Source organism: Acomys minous, assembly GCF_964271855.1.
Source record: "Acomys minous genome assembly, chromosome: 2".
Lineage (NCBI taxonomy): Eukaryota > Metazoa > Chordata > Mammalia > Rodentia > Muridae > Acomys > Acomys minous.
In genome coordinates this window covers 139193343-139217202 of record NC_140484.1, presented here as the reverse complement: position 1 = coordinate 139217202, position 23860 = coordinate 139193343, and the positions used below count along the sequence as shown (strand labels likewise).

At 49.2% G+C, this 23860-nt stretch overlaps 1 protein-coding gene across 6 annotated transcripts in view; it reads left to right on the top strand.

Moving 5' to 3' along the window:
• Positions 1-23860, top strand: part of TRIM66 (tripartite motif containing 66) — a 66319-nt gene that overhangs the window by 16580 nt on the left and 25879 nt on the right. For 4 of the 6 annotated variants that reach the window (XM_084772492.1, XM_084772496.1, XM_084772491.1 and 1 more), the window contains 6 exons: positions 15553-15656; positions 17529-17676; positions 18515-18647; positions 19123-19239; positions 20428-20542; positions 21208-21354. In XM_084772492.1, coding sequence (XP_084628618.1) covers positions 15553-15656; positions 17529-17676; positions 18515-18647; positions 19123-19239; positions 20428-20542; positions 21208-21354 — 764 coding nt within the window. Of the gene's footprint in view, positions 1-8172; positions 8185-8301; positions 8896-15552; positions 15657-17528; positions 17677-18514; positions 18648-19122; positions 19240-20427; positions 20543-21207; positions 21355-23860 lie in introns of those variants that run through there. The other 2 variants (XM_084772495.1, XM_084772493.1) reach the window with 2 other exon arrangements.

Here is a 23860-nt window from a genome sequence, read left to right as displayed (position 1 = left end):
ATCAGCTGGGGCTGGGCACCGCAGTCACGTGTTTCCCGTGTAGGTGCAGGAGTGTATTGTCAGTGTTATCAGCTCCGGCTGGGCACCCCACAGTTAGGTGTTTGCTGCATTTTGAGAGGCTGTGGGTTTCCTGTAGCTGTTTCTATCTGCCACAGAAAGACCCTTCTTGGATGAAGGGTTCTCTGTGGATTTTTTTTTCTTTTTTTTTTTTTTTTGGCCTATATGATGACACTGGAAAATAACCCATAGAATGTTACAAAAATTAAATGAGAGTATGTACATAAAACTTCTATGGTATGCCTAGTATATAGCAAAACACTAAGAAATGCTGATATTTAGGGTGGGTGAACCTAAAACGGAGGGGAAAATACCCATAGATATAAGGACACTTGATTTGGAAACAGAAAGGCATTTGATTATATATGTGGTATCTTAAATTATCTTGAAAATAATTAAAAGTCATGCATGTGTTCGTGTGCCTGAGTGTATGTATGTATTCCACATGTGTGCAGGAGCCCGCAGAGGTCAGAAGAGGGTATCAGAAGTCCTGGAACTGGAATTGCACGCAGTCGTGAGCCATCCAAGGAGGATGCTGGGAACTGAGCCTGGGTCCTCTGTAAAAACAGCCAGTGCTCGTAATCCTCGAGTATGGATCTTCCAGCCTGCATATTACGTTCTTAGGATGTGGTCATTGTTACCTTCCGTATTTGCATTTGTGGGTAAAGAATGGAGTAAGTGTTCTCTTTGTTTCATGCAGTCACTGAGACGGTGTGTTGCAGTGTTTGCTGGGTTGTCTGTCTTCTCCTCTACAGATCTCTGTTGACTGCTGTGTGCCAGGCCCTGCAGCATCTACACTACAGAGGCGATAAGAAAGGCCTGCAACATCAAGGAGCCGTTATTCTAATAACGTAAACAGATTGCTTAATGTTCAAGCCAGGGAACAGTAAATTGGAAGGCTCTCTGTGTGCTTGGGACTATCGGGCCTTAAGTTGACCACTGAATGTTTTGTGAAGGACAAAAAGAATGTCATCTAAGCCAGCTTTCTGGGGTGGGGGAGACAGAGCTGTCATCCCCTCCTGGCAATTCTCATGAGAAATGCTATGTTTGAACCAGAGTCCCTGGGTGCAGTTTGCAAAATTATGCTTGAGTGTCTGGTTCTAGTGCTGCCACCTTACCCATCAGGGGCACGGGCACTCTAGGAGGCTCATGCCCTTTCCTCCAGGTTTGCTTTTAGGTAAAACATGAGAACAGCGGGAGGGGTGGTAGGGAGACCAACACAGGCTGTGAAATAAATAGTTCCCAGTGTCACTGCCACCAGCCAGATGGTGCCACGTTGTATAGGGACAAATCCATTTTAATGAGTGTTTCTCCCTGTCCCTAAGCAGAGCAAGAAGTTCTCTTGTTGAATGAAAAAGGGTCTCTGCCTACACTTGGGGGTCTGCCCAGCTGTTTTTCTACTCTGATCCTTCAGTGGCACTTCCTCAGGCCTGCTATCGGGTTCTCGCCCGGCTAGCTCATGATTCTGCCACTCCACAGCCCAGAAAAATGTGCTCTAGCCCAGGACTTAAATGAGCACTCATTAACTGAGCAACGTGGCCGTGGATCCACGGACCTCCCGTGGATCCACAGACCTCCCGTGGATCCACAGACCTCCCGTGGCTCCACAGACCTCCCGTGGCTCCGGCCTGTAAAGGAGCATTCTCTTCCCTCTTGACATTGCTCCTTTCTGCAGGTACAAAGCCTCAAGCACCCTGCTACATACTGTTCTGGGCTCATGTACCTGTCATCTGTTCTAAATCTAACCATTCCATAAGGTGGTTAGGAAAAACCTGCAGACTAAGAATCCTATATTTTTCTCTGTTGAGACAGATTGAAGGACAACTCAGGCTGTCCCTTAATTAAGTAGCTAAGGATGACCTTGAGCTTATCTCTACCTTCCTGAGTGTTGGGAATAGTGGGGTGTGCTACCATCCCTGCTGGACAAGACATTTAAAGGCCATTACTGGAGTGCAGAGTAAAGGCAGGCATGTGCTGAGTGTATAATAACCAGGCCATGCACGACGCAGCGGGGCAACGGGTGCTGTAGACGCTGGAGAAAGACTGGGTCCTGGCAAGGTATCTACTCACGCAATGATAGCACTGCCTGGGAGTGAAAGAGAGTTCTTTACTATGCACAGTTCAACTCTGTGAGTATGCGGAAATGCCCACAGACCACTCCCCCTCTTACTCTCAGCACACTGCTCAACGAGTTACTCAAGACACTGAATACTTCATAAAAACAGAGCTAGTGTGAGGTGGTACTGCCCAGCTCAAGGCTGATGCAAGTATCTCAAGGATGTTTGAGGGGGGTTGGGCAAGCTATAATGTTCAGTAGGTTGAAAAAACTCGATGCATTTTCTTTTTTCTTTTTTCTTCTTTCTTTCTTTCTTTCTTTCTTTCTTTCTTTCTTTCTTTCTTTCTTTGAGATGGTTTCTCTGTGTAGTTCTGGCTGCCCTGGAACTTACTCTGTAGAGCATGCTGGCCTCAAACTCAAAGACCCACCTCCCACTGCCTGCTAAGTGCTGGGACTTGAAGGTGCGGGCCACCTCCCGCTTCGCTTATGATATTCTCAACTTACAATGAATCATTGGACTTTAAGTCCATGGTAAGTGAAAGAGCATCCACACTTCCTTAAGTCTCTCACTGAAAACAGTCCAGGGCAGACTCCACCTGGAAAGCTGTCCGCTGAGCACTAAAGCCAGACTTGGAGTACATTTAGCTGGCTCTGAAGACGGATTGCCACAACTGTCGTTTACCAAGTTCTGGCTCTGACCTCAAGATTCTGAAGGAAGGTTCTGTTGGTGTTAGTTTTGCTTTAGGTCCGGGGTGAGGGTGAGGGGTGGTAGTGGGGGAGAAGTAACTGGGCATTTCCTTCCCCATGTGAATAGAAGGAGCACTGCCTTTTCTTTTCAAAGAAATGCAGTAACTTGTGACTGAGAGATTATTATTCACACCTAAATTTTAGAATCTGCCCATTCAGAATCTTTCTGATTTTCAGAGTAGAAGACAGCATCAGACAGCATCAGGTGTAGGGAGATCCCTGGTCTGAAATTCACCTCTCAGGAGCTCAGTTAGACTCGAGCACCGATAAACTGAGCACTCCCAGCTCCTGACATGGTTGAAATGATGAGCTCTTACAACAGCAAATAAGCCCCGCAGATAGCCCCGCAGTTCCTGAAGCTTGTTAAAGGTAACGGCACAGGCCCTGCATGCTGCTAATGCTGAAAGGGGGGAGTAATCACTGTCCCTTGGTGGGCAGGCCTTGGGGGCTTTGGGAAGACCGAGAGAAAGGGAACTGATGCAAGATGCTACAACCTCGGAGTCAGAGAGGGAAATGGGTCTAACCTTAATGAGCAGCTCAGCTGGAGGGGCTCTAATGGCCTTGGTGAGAACGGGAGACGCCTGAACTGGCAGCAGGAGCTAGGGAGGCAGCCGGCCGCAGCTTGCTCATTTGAGCATGCGCGTTAGACAGCCTGTCCAAACTGATGAGGTCTGAGGTAGACAGTACCCCAGGTCTCCCAGGTGGAGGGTGGGCTGCTGACCTGAATGGAGCCATGGTGTGTGGCAGGTGCAGAAGCTAGCGCTCTGGAGCCCCAGCAGCAGGGTGGCTTTTTAGTTCAAGAACAGTTTCCTCACCTTAATTGGCTCTCTAGGGCCCTAGGAGTAGCTGTTGGCACCTCTGAAGGCCCCCGTTACTGGGAGAGCAATTCCCCTGGTGGTTGGAGAGAGGTAGGTCGTGTTTGGGGGGGGGATGTGTTTGCCGCACCTGGGAAACTGTGGCTATAGAGAGATCTGCAGAGGGAGGGAAGTTCAAGGCAGCTGTGATTGTTAGGTGGTTTTGGTGTGGCTGGTTGTCACTGGATCTTGCATTCAACAGGGGACTAGTCGTGCCTAAGTGCAGTGGAGGCGGATAGCAGGAAAGTCCTCAGAGTCTATCTCTACCTGTTCACTGCACAGTTGGGGCACCAGGCGCCAGGAAGGGCCTAGAAAACTGCTGAGGGTCACATGACTGGTCATTTGCAGAGTCCGAGAGTCAGATCCTGCTGCCCTGCGTGATAACCCTGGGCTTGTTTGGGCTTGCAGGCTGCAGAAGCTGTAGCTCTATACAGGATGCTGCCTTGAACTCACCACAGACCCCCTTTCAAGGCCCAGTGGGTGGGGTCTGTGGGTTTTCGGGGAGTGTATCCACATATCCTCCGTTGTTCAACTCCTGAGATTCCGTGTGAAAAGAGACAGAGGTACTGCCCGGGTCTCCGAGAGTCGCTGCATGAGATGAGCCCAGGCTCAGCCTGCATTTGCATCTACTGTGGGTATTTCCTCGGCACACAAAGCTGGCATCACACCCAGGGGCTTTGTCAGACAATGAGGGTATGAAGGCCAAGGGCCAGACACTCATGCATTCACCTCTGCCCCTCAGCGCTCACCTGGCCATCAGCCTCAGTGGCTGGCCCTGCCTCCTAGCTCCTGGGTAGTCCTAGCTTACCTTATTCTGTCCTGTAATGATAGTTATCCTCTTTATGGGCCATGCTTCCAAACCCTCTACTTTCAACCGGCCAGTCCTTTTAACTCTAGGCCTGCACTATTTATTGGCTACCTAAGGACTCTGAATTAGAAGCTGGGCCTAGTGGCTCAGGCCTGTGATCTCAGCTACTCAGGAGACTGATGCGAAGGTATTGAAGATTCAAAGCCTGAATGGGCCACAGGGGGAATTCAAGACAAGTGAAACTCTGTTACAAAATGAAAAGTAAAAAAGAGGCTAAGTATATAGCTCAGTAAAGGGGCTGTCTGTCTGTATGCACAAGGTCCTAGGCTCCTCCCCACCCCCCAGCACCGCGGGAAGTAGAAAGACAAAGGAGGACTCATCATTGCTTGCAGTTCAAGCATCTTCCTCGTTTTCCCCCAAATTAAGCTTATAGCCTCATCCCCTATGTTCCTCTCCATGTCCCAGAGCCCCACGTTCCACACTTTTAACTCTGAATTGAGCTCCTTCTTTATCCAATTAGGATTTTAAATTTTTTTTCATGTACATTGCTGTTTTCCCTGTATGTATGTCTGTGAAAGGGGTTGGATCCCCTGGAACTGGAGTTACAGACAGTTGTGGGCTGCCATATGGTTGCTGGGAATTGAACCCAGGTCCTCTGGAAGAACAGCCAGTACCCTCTCTCTCTTTTCTCTCTCTCTCTCTCTCTCTTTAAAGATTTATTTATTTATTATGTAGATAGATAATGTTCAGCCTGCATGTGTGCCTGTCTGCCAGAGGAGGGCACCAGATCTCATTATAGATGGTTGTGAGCCACCCTGTGGTAGCTGGGAATTGAACTCAGGACCTCTGGAAGAGCTGTCAGTGCTCTCAACCTCTGAGCCATCTCTCCAGCCCCTGTAGCCAGTGCTCTTAACCTCTGAACCGTCTCTCCAGTCCTCTCCCCCGCTTTTCTTGTTACTAACGTCTTAGTCTTGTTTGGAGGCCTGGCTCCTATGTGAACCATCCACTCTACCAGAGACCACAGGGGTGGGAGTGGGTTTAACAACAAGCAGGGCCCCGGGATTGGAACTGTATTCCAGTGTGGAAGGTGGAACCGTGTAAGGAGCTGCTGTTTGGACTGAGGATAAGTTTCTTTAATCTAAAAAGGGCTGATGGCAGTTTTGGCTTTGCCAGTCATAAAGTTTCTTCCACAATTACTCAGCTCTGCTACTGTAGCGCCAAAGCAGCCATGGTCAGTACGGAAACCAATGGCCCTGACTGTGCCCCAAGAAGTCCTTCCTTCCTTCCTTCCTTTCTACCTCCCCCACCCATCTTTTTGAAGTAGGGTCTCATGTAGCTCAGGCTGTCCTCGAACTCACTACGTAGCTGAGGATGACTTTGAACTTCCGGTCTTGCTGCTTCCACCTTCACAGCGCTGGGATTACACCAATGCCTGGGTTATGACGCACTGGGGACTGAACCCAGGGCCACTTGCACCTTAGGCCAGCGCTGATCTATATTCCCCACTCCAGGAAGCTTTTCTTGACTGTGTCTTTATTGACTAAAACACGTAGGCTGTAGATCTGACCTTTGTTTTAGGCCCTGGAAAGATTGGTCGGCCTGAACCCATCGGTGGCATCAAGTAGAAGTAATAACTATGCAGGAGAGAAAAATACGGATGAAAATTCCAGGTTGGAAGCCGGGCGTGGTGGCGCACGCCTTTAATCCCAGCACTCAGAGGCAGAGGCAGGCGGATCGCTGTGAGTTCGAGGCCAGCCTGGTCTACAAAGTGAGTCCAGGACAGCCAAGACTACACATGAAACCCTGTCTCAAAAAAAAAAAATCCCAGGTTGGACATGATGTTAGAACCAGGCCCGCAGAGGATCAGGCAGGTAAGCAGGACTAGAAGGGGTGAACTTTCTCTAGAATAGAGAATGCTTGAAGGGGAGAACATTTTCTGAAGAGTCTTGACAAATTAATGTTATTCCTGCAGTGTGGGAGTCATGAGTCAGGCCTGATCTGATCAGATCTATCTATTATCTATATATATATATTTTCTTTTCTCTGTGTAATGAACTTTTTGTTTTATTTTGTTTGGTTTTTTTGAGACAGGGTTTCTCTGTGTAGCCCTGGCTGTCCCTGAACTCTCTCTGTAGACCAGGCTGGCCTTGTTCTCAGAGCTCCACCTGCCTCTGTCTCCTGAATGCTGGGATTGCCAGGTGCAGTGGGTACACGCCTTTAATCCCAGCACTTGGGAGGCAGAGGCAGGCAGATCACTGTGAGTTCAAGGCCAGCCTGGTCTACAGAGTGAGTCCAGGACAGCCAAGGCTAACACAGAGAGACCATGTCTCAAAAACAAAAAATAAAAAACAAAAAACAAAACAAAATAAAATAAAGGTGTGTGCCACCACTGCCTCAGGGGCTCAGATCTGTATTTTAAAAAGTCATTCAGAGCTGGGTTCAGTGTGGGCTCGTTCCTTTAATCTCCACACTCAGGAGGTTGAGGCAAGTAGGTCTCTGTGAGTTTGAGGCCAGCTTGGTCTATATAGCAAGTTCTAGGACAGACAGGTTACACAGAGACCCTGCCTCAAAGCAAACAAATGAAGGAACCGTCATTCTGGCTCTCACAGCCTTTAATCCTGGCACTTGGAAATAGAAAGCAGGAATATCAGGAGTTCAAGGTCACCCTCAGGTACAGTTGCGAATTTGAGGCTAGCCTGGGCTGAATGAGAACCTCTAAACACACACACACACACACACACACACACACACACACACACACACACCCCTTTTATCTAAACTCGTCCAGAAACTATATAATGAGGGCTATTTATTGTATGCAGGATGACTACTGGGAGACCACTGTGGCCGTCCAAGCCATTGCTTCCAGGATGTAAAGTCTCTGAGCCAGTGCTGTCTGGATGTCTAAGAATGGTTTGGGACCTTTGCTGAAGCAACCCAGGAGGTTGGGGTTTGGTAGATTGAGGATTTCTAGAAAGCTGTTTCATGGTAAGAAGGGTGGATGCTAGAGAAAGCAGACCGTTTACAGAAGGCCCTTTCCCTCTCCCCATCCCTGGAGCAGCCCATCCTCCTGTCTCCTCACACACCACCATTACCCCCATGTCTTCTTCTGCTTATGCACCAATGTTCTCTTTAGAGCAACTCTTTCGACCCATTTGGCACATTCAGGGTCCCCTTAATGCCAACTGGGTAAATTTTCTTTCTGTCTTCCCTGCTCCTAGTTATAAAACCTCGCTCAGTCAGTCTCCGAGAGCCTTTCTGAGCTCTGCCTTTCTTTCAGATCAAGGTCAGGATCTTTTGCTTGGCATTTCAAAGGCCCCTCAGGAGCACCTCCTCCTGCCAGGCTCTCCTACCACTCCCTGCCTCTGATGGATCTGGGCTGCTGTAATCATCCTGTTACTTGCAGGATTGTCTTATCCTGAAGTCTTTCCTCCAACTCACCCCTGTTTTCCTTCCCGCTTCCTCCTGCTGTGTGTGACTGTGTCTCCCCGGGGAACAGAGAGAGCTGCCAGGGGACACCTGCCAGGACCTTTGTGCACCATTAAAATATGTGTCTTCACCATCTGAAGTCCTAATCCTCTGCTTGTGACGGACAATTGGTCACTATGGCAACTGGCTGTGACGTCACGGGATAAGGACTTCAGGTGAAGTATCAGGAGCAGGTGAGTGTTTAGGAGACAGATTTTTAGTGTGTGTTGGAGGCTCCCCACCCCCTGCACTCTCCTGCAGTGCAGGGGGCTTGGAGGGATCTCTCCGACTCCTGCTGTTTTTGAAAATGATGCGGTGAGAGTGTGTGCATGGCATCTGCGTTCTGCAGCAGTGTGGGGCTGACAGAGTGTGTCAACTTGAGCTCTGGCTGTGCAGGCACCGCTGCTGCGGGAGCCTGTTATTCCATTCTGGATTGCTATTTTGATACCCAGATTGCATCATTCTTCCTACGTATAAACAGGGGGTCCCCAGGGCCCTGCAGCTACTCACTTCTCCACCAACACTGTTGTTGTGATGAGCTCTATTTAAATGAGCTGCCGGATCGGGGCAGGATCCAGCCACACATGAGCACTGTCATTTTGGGGAACATGGAGGGCCAAAGGATTTTTGTGGATCGAGTTCTAAGAGGCTGAGAGTGATGGCCTCCCGAGCTGAGCAGAGGGCGACAGAGCTAGTTCCTGAAAGTTGAAAATCTCGTTTTCTTCCTTCTGAGCTGCTTCTATTCGGAGGCACCCAGAGGATTAGGAAGGAGATGCAGCTAGGAAGAGAGGCGCCTCTTTGAGGTCTCCCTCTTGCTGCTCAGTTTGGGAAGATTGCTGCAGAGACTTGAAGATAAACAGGAACAGAAGCAGTCCACCTCGCTCTTTCTTGCAGGAGCATCTCAGGTGAGCTAGAGAAGATGCAGCCCTGGCTAAGGATGCATCACAACCAGGAGAGGCTCCAGGCTGCTCCCCAAACCCCACCCAGAACCCAGCTCCCTGAGGCTTAGGCCTTGGGCCCAGCTGGCTTGCTGCATGCGGGGTGGGTGCTCCTGGGCTCCCGGGGAGCACCGTGCTTCAGGGCTGGTGGTGGTCTCACCTGTCGCTCCCCTGACTTCTCTCCCAGGTGTTGCTCCAATTACAGGGCAACAGGGTGACAGGTAAGCCTGCTGGCAGCCAGGGGCAAGATCGGCAGCCAGCCTAGGTGTGTCTTGGATCAGACTGTGTCTTCCTAACAGGTGCTGACGTCTGAAGAGCGGGTACAGCGCGCTTCTTGAAGGCAGTGCTGCTCTGAGCCAGTGGGGCGGTGGACGGCTTGAAGGGCTTCAGTGGGGGCCTTACTTGGTGCTCAGCATGCCGAGGCTGCTGAGGGTGGGAGGGCACAGATGATTGGTGAGGCTGGCCAGCCTGCCTGAGTGTGGAGTGCGTAATTTCCTTGCTTGGTGCCTGGCAGAGGCAGAGTGAGGCAGCGTCTTACCCACTGTGGCTACAGAGGCTATTCAAGGCTGCTCAGTGTTTTGAGGTTTTACAAGGGCGATGTAGTTTTGAACCTATGTCCCTGTTTCTCTTGAGGCCTTTGTGCCATCCTCCGTGTGGCTGGGGATTGAGAACCGAGAAGGTCTATCCAGCTTTGGACACTGGCAGAGACACTTCAGGCTGCTCAGGGATCCCAGGGCTAGGTCTGATCTGGAGCTCCAGAGGCAGTTTTCATGGAGGCCCGGACAGGAGATGAAAAGTGAAAAACGTCACAGGCCATGGAGGTTGCTTAGCACTGGGCTCAGGGTGGCGTGCTCATCTGGTGGCCTGAGCTGACCCATGCCTGATTACTGGGACCTCCTTGCCATGTCTCGCCTACTCTCACCATCCAAAGCCAAGGTTGCCTGGCCACATGTTCACGCTGAGGGATAGTTACCCACACTAGGCCTCATTTCTTTTTCTGGACTCAGCACACACTCTAGCCCCAGTAGCAGGCCACAGACTGTCTTGGTCTCTTAATTGATCTGTGAGTCAGAGGAGATAGATTGTAGCCTCCAAGTCAGTGCCAGCCATAGGATAACCGGGCATGAGGACTTCCTTCTGTGTCAGCACCAGCCATAGGATACCTGGGTACCAGGACTAGTTCCTTCAGTGTGTCGGGAATCTACCCATTTGTCTATCAGAGGGGAAATCCATCACAGCTGCACCTACGCAGAGAGTGCTGACCTTCCCTGCCTTTCTCAGCTTCATGACACAGGGGAAGAGTACTGTTCAGGGTGCTGGTCCTCAAAGAGCTAGGTGTTGTAATCACATGAATAATTATTTGTGCATGTTGTGCATGTCATGGAACTCCTGAAACTGATGCTCTCTCTACCCACGAGCCATACCCTTAGCCCATATCAGGACAGTTAAAAGGCCCCTTATAGTTTGTATTTGTAGCAAAGAATGCACCTGTCTCCACATTTGTTTTCTTTAGGCACAAAAGCTTCATTCTGTCTGCTTTTCCTCAAATATTGTATTTCTTTTTTCTTGTCTTTCTTTCTTTTCTTTTTTCTTTTGGTTTTTCGAGACAGAGTTTCACTGTGTAACCTCGCCTGACCTGGACTCGCTTTGTAGACGAGGCTGGCCTTGAACTCATAGATACCCACTTGCCTCTGCCTCCTTGAGTGCTGGGATTACAGGTGTGCGCCATCATACCCAGCTCAAATGTTCAAAGGTTGTATTTCTTAAACCTTTAAGCATATCTGGAGAATTCCAGATTCCAGGGCTGGGTATAGGCTATTAGTATAGTTGGATCGTAACTGTAGTTTGATCATTATTCTGAAATATTTTGCATATGGTGAAACTGTCTAGTTAATTAAAATAAAAATATCATTTGTTTATTATTGAATTGGAAAGAATATAGCATAATGAAAAGGACATTGTTTTATTTGTGTGTGTGTGTGTGTGTGTGTGTGTGTGTGTGTGCGAGCGCGCGTGTGCGCCTGTGCACTGTGGCACATGTGTGGATGTCAAAAAATAACTTTGAATGTCTGCCCTCATTTTGAGTCTGTTTGAAGCAGGGTGTTATTGTCACCTGTGGCTGTGCTGCATAGTCCAGGTTACCCAGTCTGTGGGCTTCTGGGGATGCTACTGTCTCCACCTTCCATCTGCCTGCCGTTGTTCTGAGGTCAGAGGTGCGCAGCGACATGACCAGCGTTCCATGAGTTCTGGATCCTCATGCTTCCACGGCAAGTGCTTTGCCACTCAGCCATCTCCCTGGCCCCAAGGACATGGGTCTAAAGTCAAACAGACTTGGGTTTGAGTTTGCCACAGGCTGCTATAATTTAGCTTCTTGGAGTCTTAATCTCCCCAATAAAATGGAGACAAGACCTATTGCTAAGAGTTGTTGATTGAATAAGATATCACATGTGTGGTGCCAGTGCAGAGAGTAGTGAAGAAGCAGATGACAATTTGTATTGTCCTCCCAGGGACAGGACTTGAATTTATTTAATTTTTGAAACAGCCTATCCTGAAACTCACTACATAGCCTTGTGTAGTCTTGAACTTGAGAGTCCCCTGCCTCAGTCTCCTGAGTGTTAGAATTATAGACGTGCATCATGGCCCCTGCCTCAGTTTCCACTCTCTTAACAGACAGAGTGAATGACTTTGACTCCCAGTGCTGTTCCCCGAGGCCACTAGGCCCCATAGGGAGACCTCTGGTACCTTTCTGGAAAAAGAAGCCCCACCTTCTGGTGTTGTGGTTCCCTGTGTTTCAAGAATAATGTGTCTGGTTGTGAAATACATGCTCAAGCCCGATAACTGAACAATTCAAATAGAAATAAGCAGTAAAATAGGTGGGCTTGATGTTGCACACCTGTAATCCCAGCACTTGGGAGGCAGTGGCAGGAGAATTGCTGTCAAGTTCAAGGCTAGCCTGGTCTACATAGAGAAGGCTAAGGCTACACAGTAAGGCCCTGTCATTAAAAGCTCCTCATGTAGTTCAGTTGGTAGAGTGTCTCCATAGTATGAGTGATGCCCTGGACTTAATCCTTAACACTACGTAAGTCAGGCATAGTATGATACACCTATAATTTCACCTCCCTAGGACTTCAGGGTCATTCTTGGATCCGTTTTGAGTTCAAGACCAGCTTGAGTTACATGAGACCCTGTTTCAAAAAAAAAAAAAAGTCCCTGCTTCAATATAAGCACTATGTGAAAAACACGTTACATAAGATGATTTCGTATGTAAATAGTGAGTCTGATGACTAGTCTTAGTGAGTCTTATGAGCTAACTCTCTTCCGGATGATCCTTTACCGCCAGCTTCTCTGCAGCCACAGCCTGTCATTTGACTCTCTGGTTTTTGTCTTGTTTGTTTGACATAGTTTCTCACTGTGTAGCCAAGGCTGAAATCAAACAGGCAATCCTCCTGCCTTGATCTCTCAAGTGCTGGGATAACAGGTGTGTGCCATTGTGCCTGGTCCGCCTAACTTTCAGACAAGAATGTTGGCTGACTGTCCCCTCTTGTCTTGCCTAGGGGAGTCTTCCTGAAGCTCAGCTGCAGAGGGCATATGGAAAGGGTTGTGTGATTAGCACACTCTGCTGTTTCTAGTCCCCTCACTTTAACAACTTAGTAACATTCTGAGAAAGGGGGTGATCACCGGAGGTGACAGGCAGGTAATAGCAGCAGAGCCTTGTCTATACATAGTGTGGTTGTCATCAGGATGGCTTTCTCGCACCATCCAGAAACTTCTGGGTGGCTTTCTCTACTAAAAATGGCCGTGAGTGCAAGGAGTACACATGGAGTATACCAGCAAAAGAAACACAGTTATCCAATCTTCTAAAATCCATCCTTGAATGCCAAGTATGGGTTATTTCTGTATGCAGACATATGAACAGGTGGTTAAAATGCAGTGTGATGCTTCTTCTGCTGGAGGCACCAATTAACTTATCCAGTCCTGTTTCTCAGAAGTGGGACATTTGAGCAGGTTTGACAGGATGCATAGGAGTTTATCTGAGAAGGACAGAAGCAAGGACAAGCATGTCAAGAAGGAGCAGCACTTTCCCAGACAGAGCCATGCAAAAGCTTGGCAGAGGTCCTCGGCATGCCAAAGACATATGGCGCCTGGCAGAGGAAGCTGAGGTGAGGCTGGAGGGCAGTGACGCCAGGTTGAAAATGAACGCCAGACAAGGCCAGGACAGACAAGGCAGATAAAGTGCCATGAGGCCTTACTTGGACCACCCAGTCCGCCCTCCTTTTCCACTCTGCTGTGTTACTGTTGTCGATGTTTGAGTACTTGGTACCAGGAGTTGGAAGTCTTGTGAAAGTAACTTTAGCACCCAGTGCGCCTTGTAGATGGGAGAGACAGTCACCTGACAGCCAGATGATGTCACCTGTGGACAGTGTTGACCAGTAGAAAAAATACCCAGGGGATTCGGATGCAATTCTGTCAAAGGCTATTGTTTTATATGATTTTGTGGATTTTCCAGATGGCAACAGTGAGCTTTTGCTGCACGATAAGACACCCCAAAACTTAGTGGTTAAACCAAATTTCTTTGGTGTTTGGCTCTCTAGGTTGGTGATCTGGACTGGAATTCTTGGGGTAGTCTAGGCTGAGTTTGGCTGATCTTGGCTGTACTCTCATGCTGGCATTAGATTGGTGGATCAGTTGGTCTGGCTGGTTTAGGGTGGGCTTATGAGGAACGTTTGAGACAACTACAGCCTCTTTCCTTAAGACCTGATGTCCTTCAGCAATCTGAGCACCAGCTTCAACTTACCACAGAGCAGCTGGAGAGTTGTGGGAGCAAGAGCAGAATCACTCAGGTCCCCGAGGTCTAGTCATGTGTCCTCCTTTCTCCTTTCTTCTCTCTCTCTCTCTCTCTCTCTCTCTCTCTCTCTCTCTCTCTCTCTCTCTCTCTCTCTCTCTCTCTCTCCCCTCACCCCTCTCTCCCCTTAGTGTGTATACAGTGTTCATGTGTGGGTGTGCGTGCATATGTGAAGATCATGGGTCAACAGGAGGCGTCTACCTCTGATGCCCTCTACCTTATGATTTGGGACAGGATCTCTCATTGAACCTGGAGCTAACTCAGTTTGGTTAAGCTAGCCGGCCGCAGAGCTCCAGGAACTTGCCTGTCTCTGCCCCTGCTTCTCCATGCTTCTCCATCTCCCCATTCCAAAGAGTCCTGTTTGATAGTAGGATCACAAGAGGCACAGTGGCAGCCTTCAATCCCAGGGCTCGGGAGGCAGAGGCAGAGGCAGATGGACCCCTGTGAGCGTAAGGCCAGCCAGGGCTACATTATGAAAGCATGTCTTTAAAAACAAAAGGAATCATGGGGAATTCTTTCAGGAAGAGGACAAGCTTGTGGCCAGTTTCCCAGTGTCCATTCTTTTTTGTTTTGTTTTGTTTTGAGACAGAGTTTCTCTGTGTAGCCTTGGCTGTCCTGGACTCACTTTGTAGACCAGGCTGGCCTCGAACTCACAGCGATCCGCCTGCCTCAGGCTCCCAAGTGCTGGGATTCAGTGAACATTCTTTATCTGCTTTTTATCATACCCTGAATAGGCTGTGAGAAATATTTTGAATTCAAAGTCAGCATTCAAGGAGAACTATGTTTTCTCAAATATTATCTAATTTAGTTCTCACAGCAACCCGTGTGTGTGTGTGTGTGTGTGTGTGTGTGTGTGTGTGTGTGTGTGTACATACATGTGCTATTGCACACACGTAGAGGTCAGAGGACAACTTGAAAGAATTGGTTCTCTCCTTCCACCTGTGGGTTCAGAGGATAGAACTCAGACTGTCAGGCTTGGCATCAAGCCTGTACCTTGCCCTCTCCAAGAGACTCATTCTCCGAGCGTTGGGCATTTTTAGAGTGGGTCTGAAGAGTCACCATAGTCTCCAGGGTGGCAGTCTCTTGTTGCTTATGTAATTTAGAAGCCCGCTCTGCTAAGGAATGTATTGGAAATGGTTGCATTCCTCTGGGAGAGGGAGTGAGTCAGGTTGTTCACTGGTGATGCATATAGTGTACCTGACATGGTCTAGGACTGTAGGTGGAGACAGCCCAGCAATAGGCTTCTGAGCCCCAGGAGCAGACTTATTGGTATTGGTTAAACCAATAGAAAAGAACCCCCTATGTGAGCAGGCAGGAGGGGTTCTTCCTCTCCATAGAGAACTCCTGGAAACTCTAGCTTTGAGATCTCTGAAGTAATCTGGGTCACATGGTAACCTTAATGACTGATGCTGCCCTCTGGGCTACACCAACTCTCCCAAGTCCAGGAGCTGGGACTTCAGGGCTGTAGAATGAGGAACTGGTGCAGCAGGAGGCACCTGATTGTCAAAAGCAGAGAGGCCTGAGCTTGCAGTGGCTGGCTCCGAGGGAGGAGAAGAAGGTAGATTAGGCAAAGACAGGGATGGGAGGAGATCTGATGGATAGTCCGTAGGGCGGGCCTCTGATGGGGTGGTTCATGGTAAGTGCAGGCTGTGTTACTGAGCAGGAATTGCTTTGGCATAGGGGATATTGCCATATCTTGGTGCTGGGTATTAGAAAGCGTCCTGGGTCTTATTGTAATCTACTCTGTTGCCTAGACTCCGTTGTCTGTCTTTCCCCACTAGAGCTCATCTCCTGTCCTGGATGTCAGCGAGTCTATCTTACCAGAGATGTAACTGAACATATTTTTCTTCAGTGCTTTTCTCCTGGAAAACCCACAATGGCCAGGGTAAGTCAAGACAAGGAAATTGGCAGGAGATGGTTTACAGAAAGTGATGAGACCCCTGTCTATAGGTCTAGGCTCCTGTCACTGACTTGTGACTTCACCATAAGCTTTTCCATTCATCCATGGATCCATTCATCTACCCGCCCATCCACCCATCCATCCACCCATCACCCACCCACCCATCCACCCGCCTACCTATCCATCCATCCACCCATCACCCACCCATCCATCCATCCACCCATCCACCCACCCATCCATCCACCCACCTATCTATCCATCCATCTACTCATCCATCCATCCATCTACCCATCCATCCATCCATCCATCCACCCATCCACCCATCCACCCGTCCATCCATCCACCCACCTACCTATTCATCCATCTACTCATCCATCCATCCACCCACCTACCTATTCATCCATCTACTCATCCATCCATCCACCCACCTACCTATCCATCCATCTACTCATCCATCCATCCATCCATCCACCTACCTATCCATCCATCTACTCATCCATCCATCCACCCATCCATCCATCCACTCACCTACTTATCCATCCATCTACTCATCCATCCATCCATCTACTCATCCATCCATCCACCCACCTACCTATCCATTCATCTATCTACCCATCCACCCACATACCCACCCACCCACGCATCCACCCACACACTCACCTATCCATCCATCTACCCAGGAGGAAATAAAAAATGTTTGAATTGGCAGAAGCAGAGTAGTTTTCTACTGGGTGAAAATTACATGCGTTGAGTGGAAGGTGAAAGTGTCTTAATGCACATTAAGCATTACTTAATATATTTCAATTTTTTTTCTCATGGCTCTTACTGAAAATATCAGAACTAGGCTTTTCTTTCCTGTTATCTTCCCCTTGAGTTGAAAATTCACACACCAGCTTAGATTTAATGGGCTCTTTAATCTTGTCTATAACAGCTCTCAACCTTTCTCCCAAGTTTCTGAATTTCACATTACTTACCAACTGTCATGCCTTCTGTTTCTTTCTCCTGGCATATCCTTATCATTACATTTCATTCATTTATGAATTTATTTACTTGTTCCTGCATTTAATTCCTACTGACTCTCCTATCTCTGGGGCTTTTGGTGCTAAGAAGATATTCCTCCTGCATTCTACTTCTAAGACATTCATAGGAAACGTCATAAAGCTTTCTGACTTAGTGGCTTGTGTGAGCTAGGCATGGAATAGGTAGACTAGTTTACATCTCACCTCATGATGGCTCCCACCAGACCCAGCATTATATCTGCTAATGAAATGACCAAACTTTTAGACTAGGTGAGGTGCTAGGCCAGCAGCCTCCAGGTGAAGCGGGCCCTGGGTGTGCTCGCTTGGCTCGGTGTATTCATCTCTCTGGGTGCTCTGGCATCTTAGGCTTTCTCCCCTGTGAAGGAATTGAGTGCTTTGCTTTTGCTTGACCTTTCCCTCCGTTGTAACCTCCCTTCATCTACCGACTTGCCATTCAGCACTCAGCTTAGATGTTTCCTAATGGTGAAAAAGTTCCCACCACTCTAAGGCCTAATTCTTGGAAACCTCTTTTTTTTTGGCAAATGTCCCTAGCATGTCTCATGTGTTTCTTTGTTGCAGTATTACCCATTTAAAGGGTGTCACCCTGCCCATGCTGTGCATGCCTCAATGGGGGAGCCTTGGCTTCCTGGGTTTCCTTAGCTTTAGCACAGGATAGCCACTGTCCATTCAGTCACAGAGGGTGCTCTCCTGCACACACCGTGCCATGCAGCCCTCCTGTACGCTACATTCCCCAGTCCCCTGAAACAGTTCAGCAGGACCCCATTCCCTAGAGCATGTGCAGCTCCAGGTCACAGATTTTTGGACTCTCTGCTTGCAGAACTGCTCTGAGTGCAAGGAGAAGAGGGCGGCGCACATCCTCTGCACACACTGCAATCGCTGGCTCTGCAGCTCCTGCACAGAGGAGCACCGGCATGTCCCAGCCCCAGGGGGACCACTCTTTTCACGGGCACAGAAGGGATCCTCAGGTACCAGTCCTTTACCCCGCCTCTGTGCAGAACCCTCAAGTGCCTAGAGAATAGCTCTTTGACCTGTTTCCTAGCCAAGGGAGACAGTGGGGCTGGTTTCTGTGTCTTTTGTAAAGAAAGAATGTCTCCCCCAGTGTCAGAGGGGTGACTCACTCCAGCCTTTCACTGTCGGGCCGGGGGTGGGTAAGTGTGGGTGAGCCGGTGCTGGGAGCATCATCTTGAATCATGGAAGTGAGCTGAACTCCTACCTTCCACTTCTATTTAGAGCAGTATCTCTCACATGCAGAGACGTAACAGTCCGGTCCACTCTTGCCCGTTTGTCCATCCTGCACTGTTTTGAGCCACACTCTTTTAGAAAGCCTTCTTCTAAGGCCTTTGGTTCTTGGGAGGGTTTCATGTTTACCAGGCCCACAGGAAGCAGAGTTTGTCATGTGAACTAGCCTGAAGCCCAGCAAGGCTGAGGAGCTGGTTTTAGCTCCATCAACACAGGATCCCAGTCAGTGAAGAGGGTTAGGGTCCTTCGGGAGGCTTTCCCATTGGGTCAGAGACCCATCTGGGGCAGGAGCACGTGCCTCCTCCACCTCTGGCAGGTGGGACACTAGGGCCTGAGAGTGTGGGCTTTCTGGGCAGCTGAGCAAATCTAGCTAGGCTAAGCTTGAATTCTTCCCTGTGTCCTGAGTCTCACCATTCCCAAGAGAGACCTCTCTCTCTCTCGTTTGCATCTCTTCCCCCAAGCTCTGTGCCTGTGCCGTGTCCCTCGTGGGCCGGGGCTGCTCAGCAGAACTTAACAGAAAGCTCTGCATGAACAGAAGCCCACATCTTCTATCTTTCCTGACAGGAGTGAATGGTGGCTCTGGGGACTTTGCCTTGTACTGTCCTCTGCACACACAGGAAGTGCTCAAGCTCTTCTGCGAGACGTGTGATGTGCTCACGTGCCACAGCTGCCTAATGGTGGAGCACAAGGAGCACAGGTAGGGGCTGCTAGGCTGCTGGGCTGTCTGAGTGGGCGTGGGAGGCTCTGCCTGGCTCTCTGTGAGAGCCTGCCAAGGTGTCAAGATCCACACTCCCTGCAGCAGGGTAGGGTGACATTCACCTGTAATCCCAGCATTTGGGAGGCTGAGGCAGGATGATGGACAGCCCCCAGGGGACAGGGGATAGCCCAGGCTACATAGTGAGTCAGAGGATAACTTGATTATGTAGTGAAACTCTGTCTCAAGAGGCGGGGGGGGGGGTAGGGAGGGAGAGGGGGGCACGGAGAGGGGAAGATGCCTCTCCCTGCTCAAGCCAACCTGCAGTGCCTGAATTGAGGTGTTTCCCTTCTCTTGTGGGATATCTCCAAAAAGCTTCCCGATGGACCAGGAGACCTCAGTGCCTTTGACTCTCTCAGTGTGTGCCTGATGCCCAGGAGAGGACCTGCCACTCTCAGCTCTTTGTCCCCTCTCGTAGGTGCAGACACGTTGAAGAAGTTCTACAAAACCAGAGGATGCTTCTGGAAAGTGTGACTACGCAGGTGGCACATAAGAAATCCAGCCTACAGACATCCGCAAAGCAAATTGAGGACAGGTAGCCCAGGCCAGATCCTGCCGGTGCTGAAAATGCTCTGCTCTCCTACCTCCAGCAGATAAGCCCATTGTCCTTAGAGGTCTCAGGGCCAGTGAGGTGTCTTTGGAACATCAGTTGATGACGGGGGCCAGGCTAGTTCAGGATGACCGGAGTGAGTCTGGGCCAAAATTCTATGCTTTATGACTCAGCTACAAGTGGGTACCCAGAACAAGAGTGGCACAGTAAGTAGCTTCTGAGAAGAAAATGCTGTTTATTGTGGGATAGCAACAAATTAGTCACAATCTGTCCACTCATGTTTCCCATACAGATATGTAAGTGGTGTGCTAGCACTTCATGCTATCACTGGAATTTTGTATAGGAAGAGGAGGAATTGGGATCCACTGGGCTATTTGGTTCAGTTATTATAATTTTTTTCATCCAAGGCTTCTCTTCGTTTTACTGATGAGGAGACAGAGGTTTGGAGAGGTTAGGTGACTTACCGGACCTCACTCACATGGCTAATCAACTCGGAAGCCAGGACTGTGGTGACATCAAAGCTCATATCTTTTAAATATTTTAATGAGATGTAATAAAGATCAAGCCTTTAAAAATGTGTTACTCAGCCTTTAATCCCAGCGGAGGCAGGTGGATCTCTGTGAGTTCAAGGCCAGCCTATTCTACCAAGAAAGCCCAGGACAGCCAGGACTGATACACAGAGAAACCCTGCCTCAAAAACCAAACCAAAACAAAAAAAGTATAATTCATTGGTTTTGGCATTTTACAGACTGTGCAATTGAACATTTTTATCACCCCTAAAATCAATAGCAAATAAGTTATTGATCACTCCCTTCCAGAGACCCCAGTAATCTCAGTTCTCAGAAGCCCCTGGTCTGTACTCCACTCTTGTACTCTCTCTCCCACTTCCTGGAGCATCTTCCTTTCAGACAATGCATCATATGAAATCATAGCCGTATATCTCATAGTACTGTGCCACCTGCTGAGCTACTGGGTGGACTTGGCTGTGGACCTGACGTTTACCCAGAGGAAGCCCAGTTACATCATGGGGGCTGGGAGGGACACCACATGGCTGAGGAGAAGTCTATTTTCTTTTGGTGCCTGCTTGGCCCTGGTCTCAAGGCGGCTCCCAAGCTTGCTGTCTCTCGGCCAGCAGAAAAGGCATCACAGTGTTTCGTCCCATCACGTTTCTAGGATTTTTGAAGTGAAGCATCAGCATCGGAAGGTGGAAAACCAGATCAAAATGGCCAAGATGGTCCTCATGAATGAGCTGAACAAGCAGGCCAACGGGCTCATAGAGGAGCTTGAGGTACGTGCACGCGGGTGGAACAGGCCAGAAGCCAGGGCTAGGACTCAGATATGCAGCCTTTGTAGCATTTTTTTTTTTTGGTTTTTCGAGACAGGGTTTCTCTGTGTAGCCTTGACTGTCCTGGACTCGCTTTGTAGACCAGGCTGGCTTCGAACTCACAGCGATCCGCCTGCCTCTGCCTCCCGAGTGCTGGGATTAAAGGCGTGCGCCACCACGCCCAGCAGCCTTTGTAGCATTTTGCTGCATACTTTATTTTAACATTTCTAGTCTAGTTTTGGGAGCGTGGCTTGTTCACGGCTGGAAAACCAGTTCAGCCTCTCACTGAGGCAATGTCTCTCGGGCAGCTGCTGTATTTAGCTGTGCCAGGCTGAAGTCTAATTGCACCTTCTTCAGAAGGCTGTGCACAAGAGATGTAGATGTTCATTCATTCATTCACTCGCTCACTCATTGACTCATTCATATTTTTCTATTTACCCACAACCCACATTTGTACGTAAAAATCTCTCACCATCTTGTCCCTTTCTCCATCAGCAAACAGCTCAAGGCTGTTTCCAAAAGTTCTCCTATCAAGTGCCATCAGTGTTCATACTAAAACGCTGTGGCCACTGGAATTACCAAATAGGTCCCCGAACAGCACCAGGAACGCTGTCTTTTCTCTGCACCAGGGCATTACTAACGAGAGGAAGCGGAAGCTGGAGCAGCAATTACAGAGCATCATGGTTCTCAACCGCCAGTTTGAGCATGTGCAGAATTTCATCAACTGGGCTGTCTGCAGCAAAACCAGCGTCCCCTTCCTTTTCAGCAAAGAGCTGGTAAGAGGAACCCTGTCCCGTCGGCTTGTCTGAAAACTGACCAGAACGGGGCATGATGCATCACAAGGGGAGGGGCAGTCCCTGGAAGTGCCTGTTTTGGGGGAGGAAAGAGGAGTAAGATTGCAGGTCCAGCTATCCTCCAGACACGGCCATGGTTGTGGGTTAGTAAGTAAATGTCATTTTCCACCAAGTTCCACAGCACAAGGGACCCAGCTGCAGAAATGATCTCATTTCCAGATAACCTGGCCAGGAGGCCTGTAGTTCTCACGGATTCAGATATTGCCCTGGGCAGAGCAGTGTGCAGAGATCTCACAGATGGTTACTAGGTCCAAGTTGAGGGACGAGAGAAAAGCAGGAGTTGAAGAAGATCTGAAGTCTTTGGCCTGGGAGGATGGTGATGCTTTGGAGAAGGAGTGCTGGGTTTGGCTTTTGGCAGGGTCTTGCTAGGTAGCTCACGAAGGCCTCAAACTTGAGATCCTCCTGTCTCTTCCCTCTGAGTGCAACACTCCAGGCTGGTGGAGGATGAGTTTTGAGAGATGATTGTGTTGAATCTACGGTGCCTGGAGGGTATCTGAAAAGATGTTGAAAGAGCTGGTCTGATAGATGGAAGTCAGAAGTTGAGTCAGGGCTGGAGACTTAAGATGTTGTGGCATTACTGGGACAATCACACGGGAGCTTCACGGAGAAGAAGTCAGCGAATCTGAAACTAGGGGCGCAGTACAGAGGGGAGTGGTCTGAAGAGCACAGCTGGAATTTAGAGAGCAGAGTTCTAACTGAGGTCTGTGCTGGCCATGCCACAGACAGGAGACAAGGTGGACAAGGGCGAGCTGCCTCGAGGTCTGAGGTCCCTGGCGACCCTATAAGGACGCTCCAGTGCAGTGGGCAGGGTCAGAAGTCAGAGGAGGAGCGTGAACATGGGAGCAGGGGTAGAGATGGAGTGAAGAGGAGACACGTAACCTGGGAAGGATGCAAAGTTGCAGGAAACTTCCCCCCCCCCAACTTTTGCACTCCTAAATGGGATAGAGGTTGGCAGTAAGACAGAGAGAGGTGGGTCAAGTGCATCCTGGGAAAGCTGGTAGAAAGTGAGACCCATAGGGCTCTGGTTGGCCTCAGACAAGGGCAGTGCACATAGTTCAGTGTACAAAGTGAAGGGATCTGTGTTGGGAGAGTTTGGGTTTCTGTCATTTCTGAGGACAGGGTCCAGGCAGGCCTCTGCATAGCTCAGGGCGACCTGAACTTTTGGCTCTCCTGAGTGCTGCTGTTACAGGCATGTACCACTCTGCTGGGTTTGTAGTGCTGGGTATCGGCCCTCGGGCTTCCTGTATGCCAGGCAAACACTCTACTAACTGGGCTACAGCCTCAGTTCCCTGAGCAAACTACAAGGCAGTAGATAGTAAGAGGGTTGGAGAGTGGGTGGAAGGGCAGGGTGAATGACCTCTCGTGGAAGCGATAGGTGATAAAGGAAGTACCTTAAAGGGGGTCTTGAGGGTTCCTTCCAATGATGGGAAGCCTAGAACGCTGTGGACTGCAGGAGCGGCACTCTCAGAGGTCAGGGAGTTGAAGAACAGGTTCTGGGGGAGTAGGAGCACCTTAGAATCCTGAAGCAGGTTGTTGGCCTCATGGCCTCATGGGTAGAATGAGTCCAGGTAATGAGTGGGGTGTAGTAGATATAGTGACTGAGCTGATAGCAGGTGGCAGTTGATTGACATTAGAGAAATCAAGAGTGACACAAGTAACATTATATGGACTCCTCAGCACCACAGAATACATGTCTATACAAACACATACATGCATGCAATAACAATGATGAAGAAGGAAGCTGTGGTGGGCAGTGGTGGCGCACACCTTTAATCCCAGCTCGTGGAAGGCAAGGGAAGGTGGATCTTTGTGAGTTCGAGGCCGGCCTAGGTTCCAAGAAAGTCAAGGCTGCACAGAGAAACCCTGTCTCCAAAACAAACAAACAAACAAACAAACAAGCTGTAAATTTGAAGGAGAGCAGGGAGGGATACGTGGGAGGGTTTGGAGGGAGGAAAGGAAAGGGAGACATTTTGTAATTAAAATATAATCTCGAAAACAAAAGAAACCAAGGATGGGAACTGTGGATATAACTCAGTCATAGAGCGTTTGCTTTGAATGTCCTGAGCCCTGGCTTTGAGGATACCTAGCACTCCATAACCCAGATGTGGTGGTGCGTGCAGGCGATGAGAGCTTCCAGGCCATCCTTGGAGAGGTAATAGAGTTGAAGAATGCCTGGAATATTTGAGACCCTGTCTCAAAAAGAAAGCAAACTTAAAAAAAAAAAATCAAGGACTTAAGAGGCCAAGATGCCGACTGAGCCGTATGTAGACCCCAGTGATGGCAGGGTGTGATCAGGTGCTTGCCAAAGCCCTGTGGGAGAGTGATGCGGGACAGCAGGTGAGAGCTGTGGCAGAGATAGGATGATAGATGCCTTCCATGCTGGCAGAAGCAGAGCCGTGGCCGGCTCAGAGAAGGTCTGCTCAGCGTT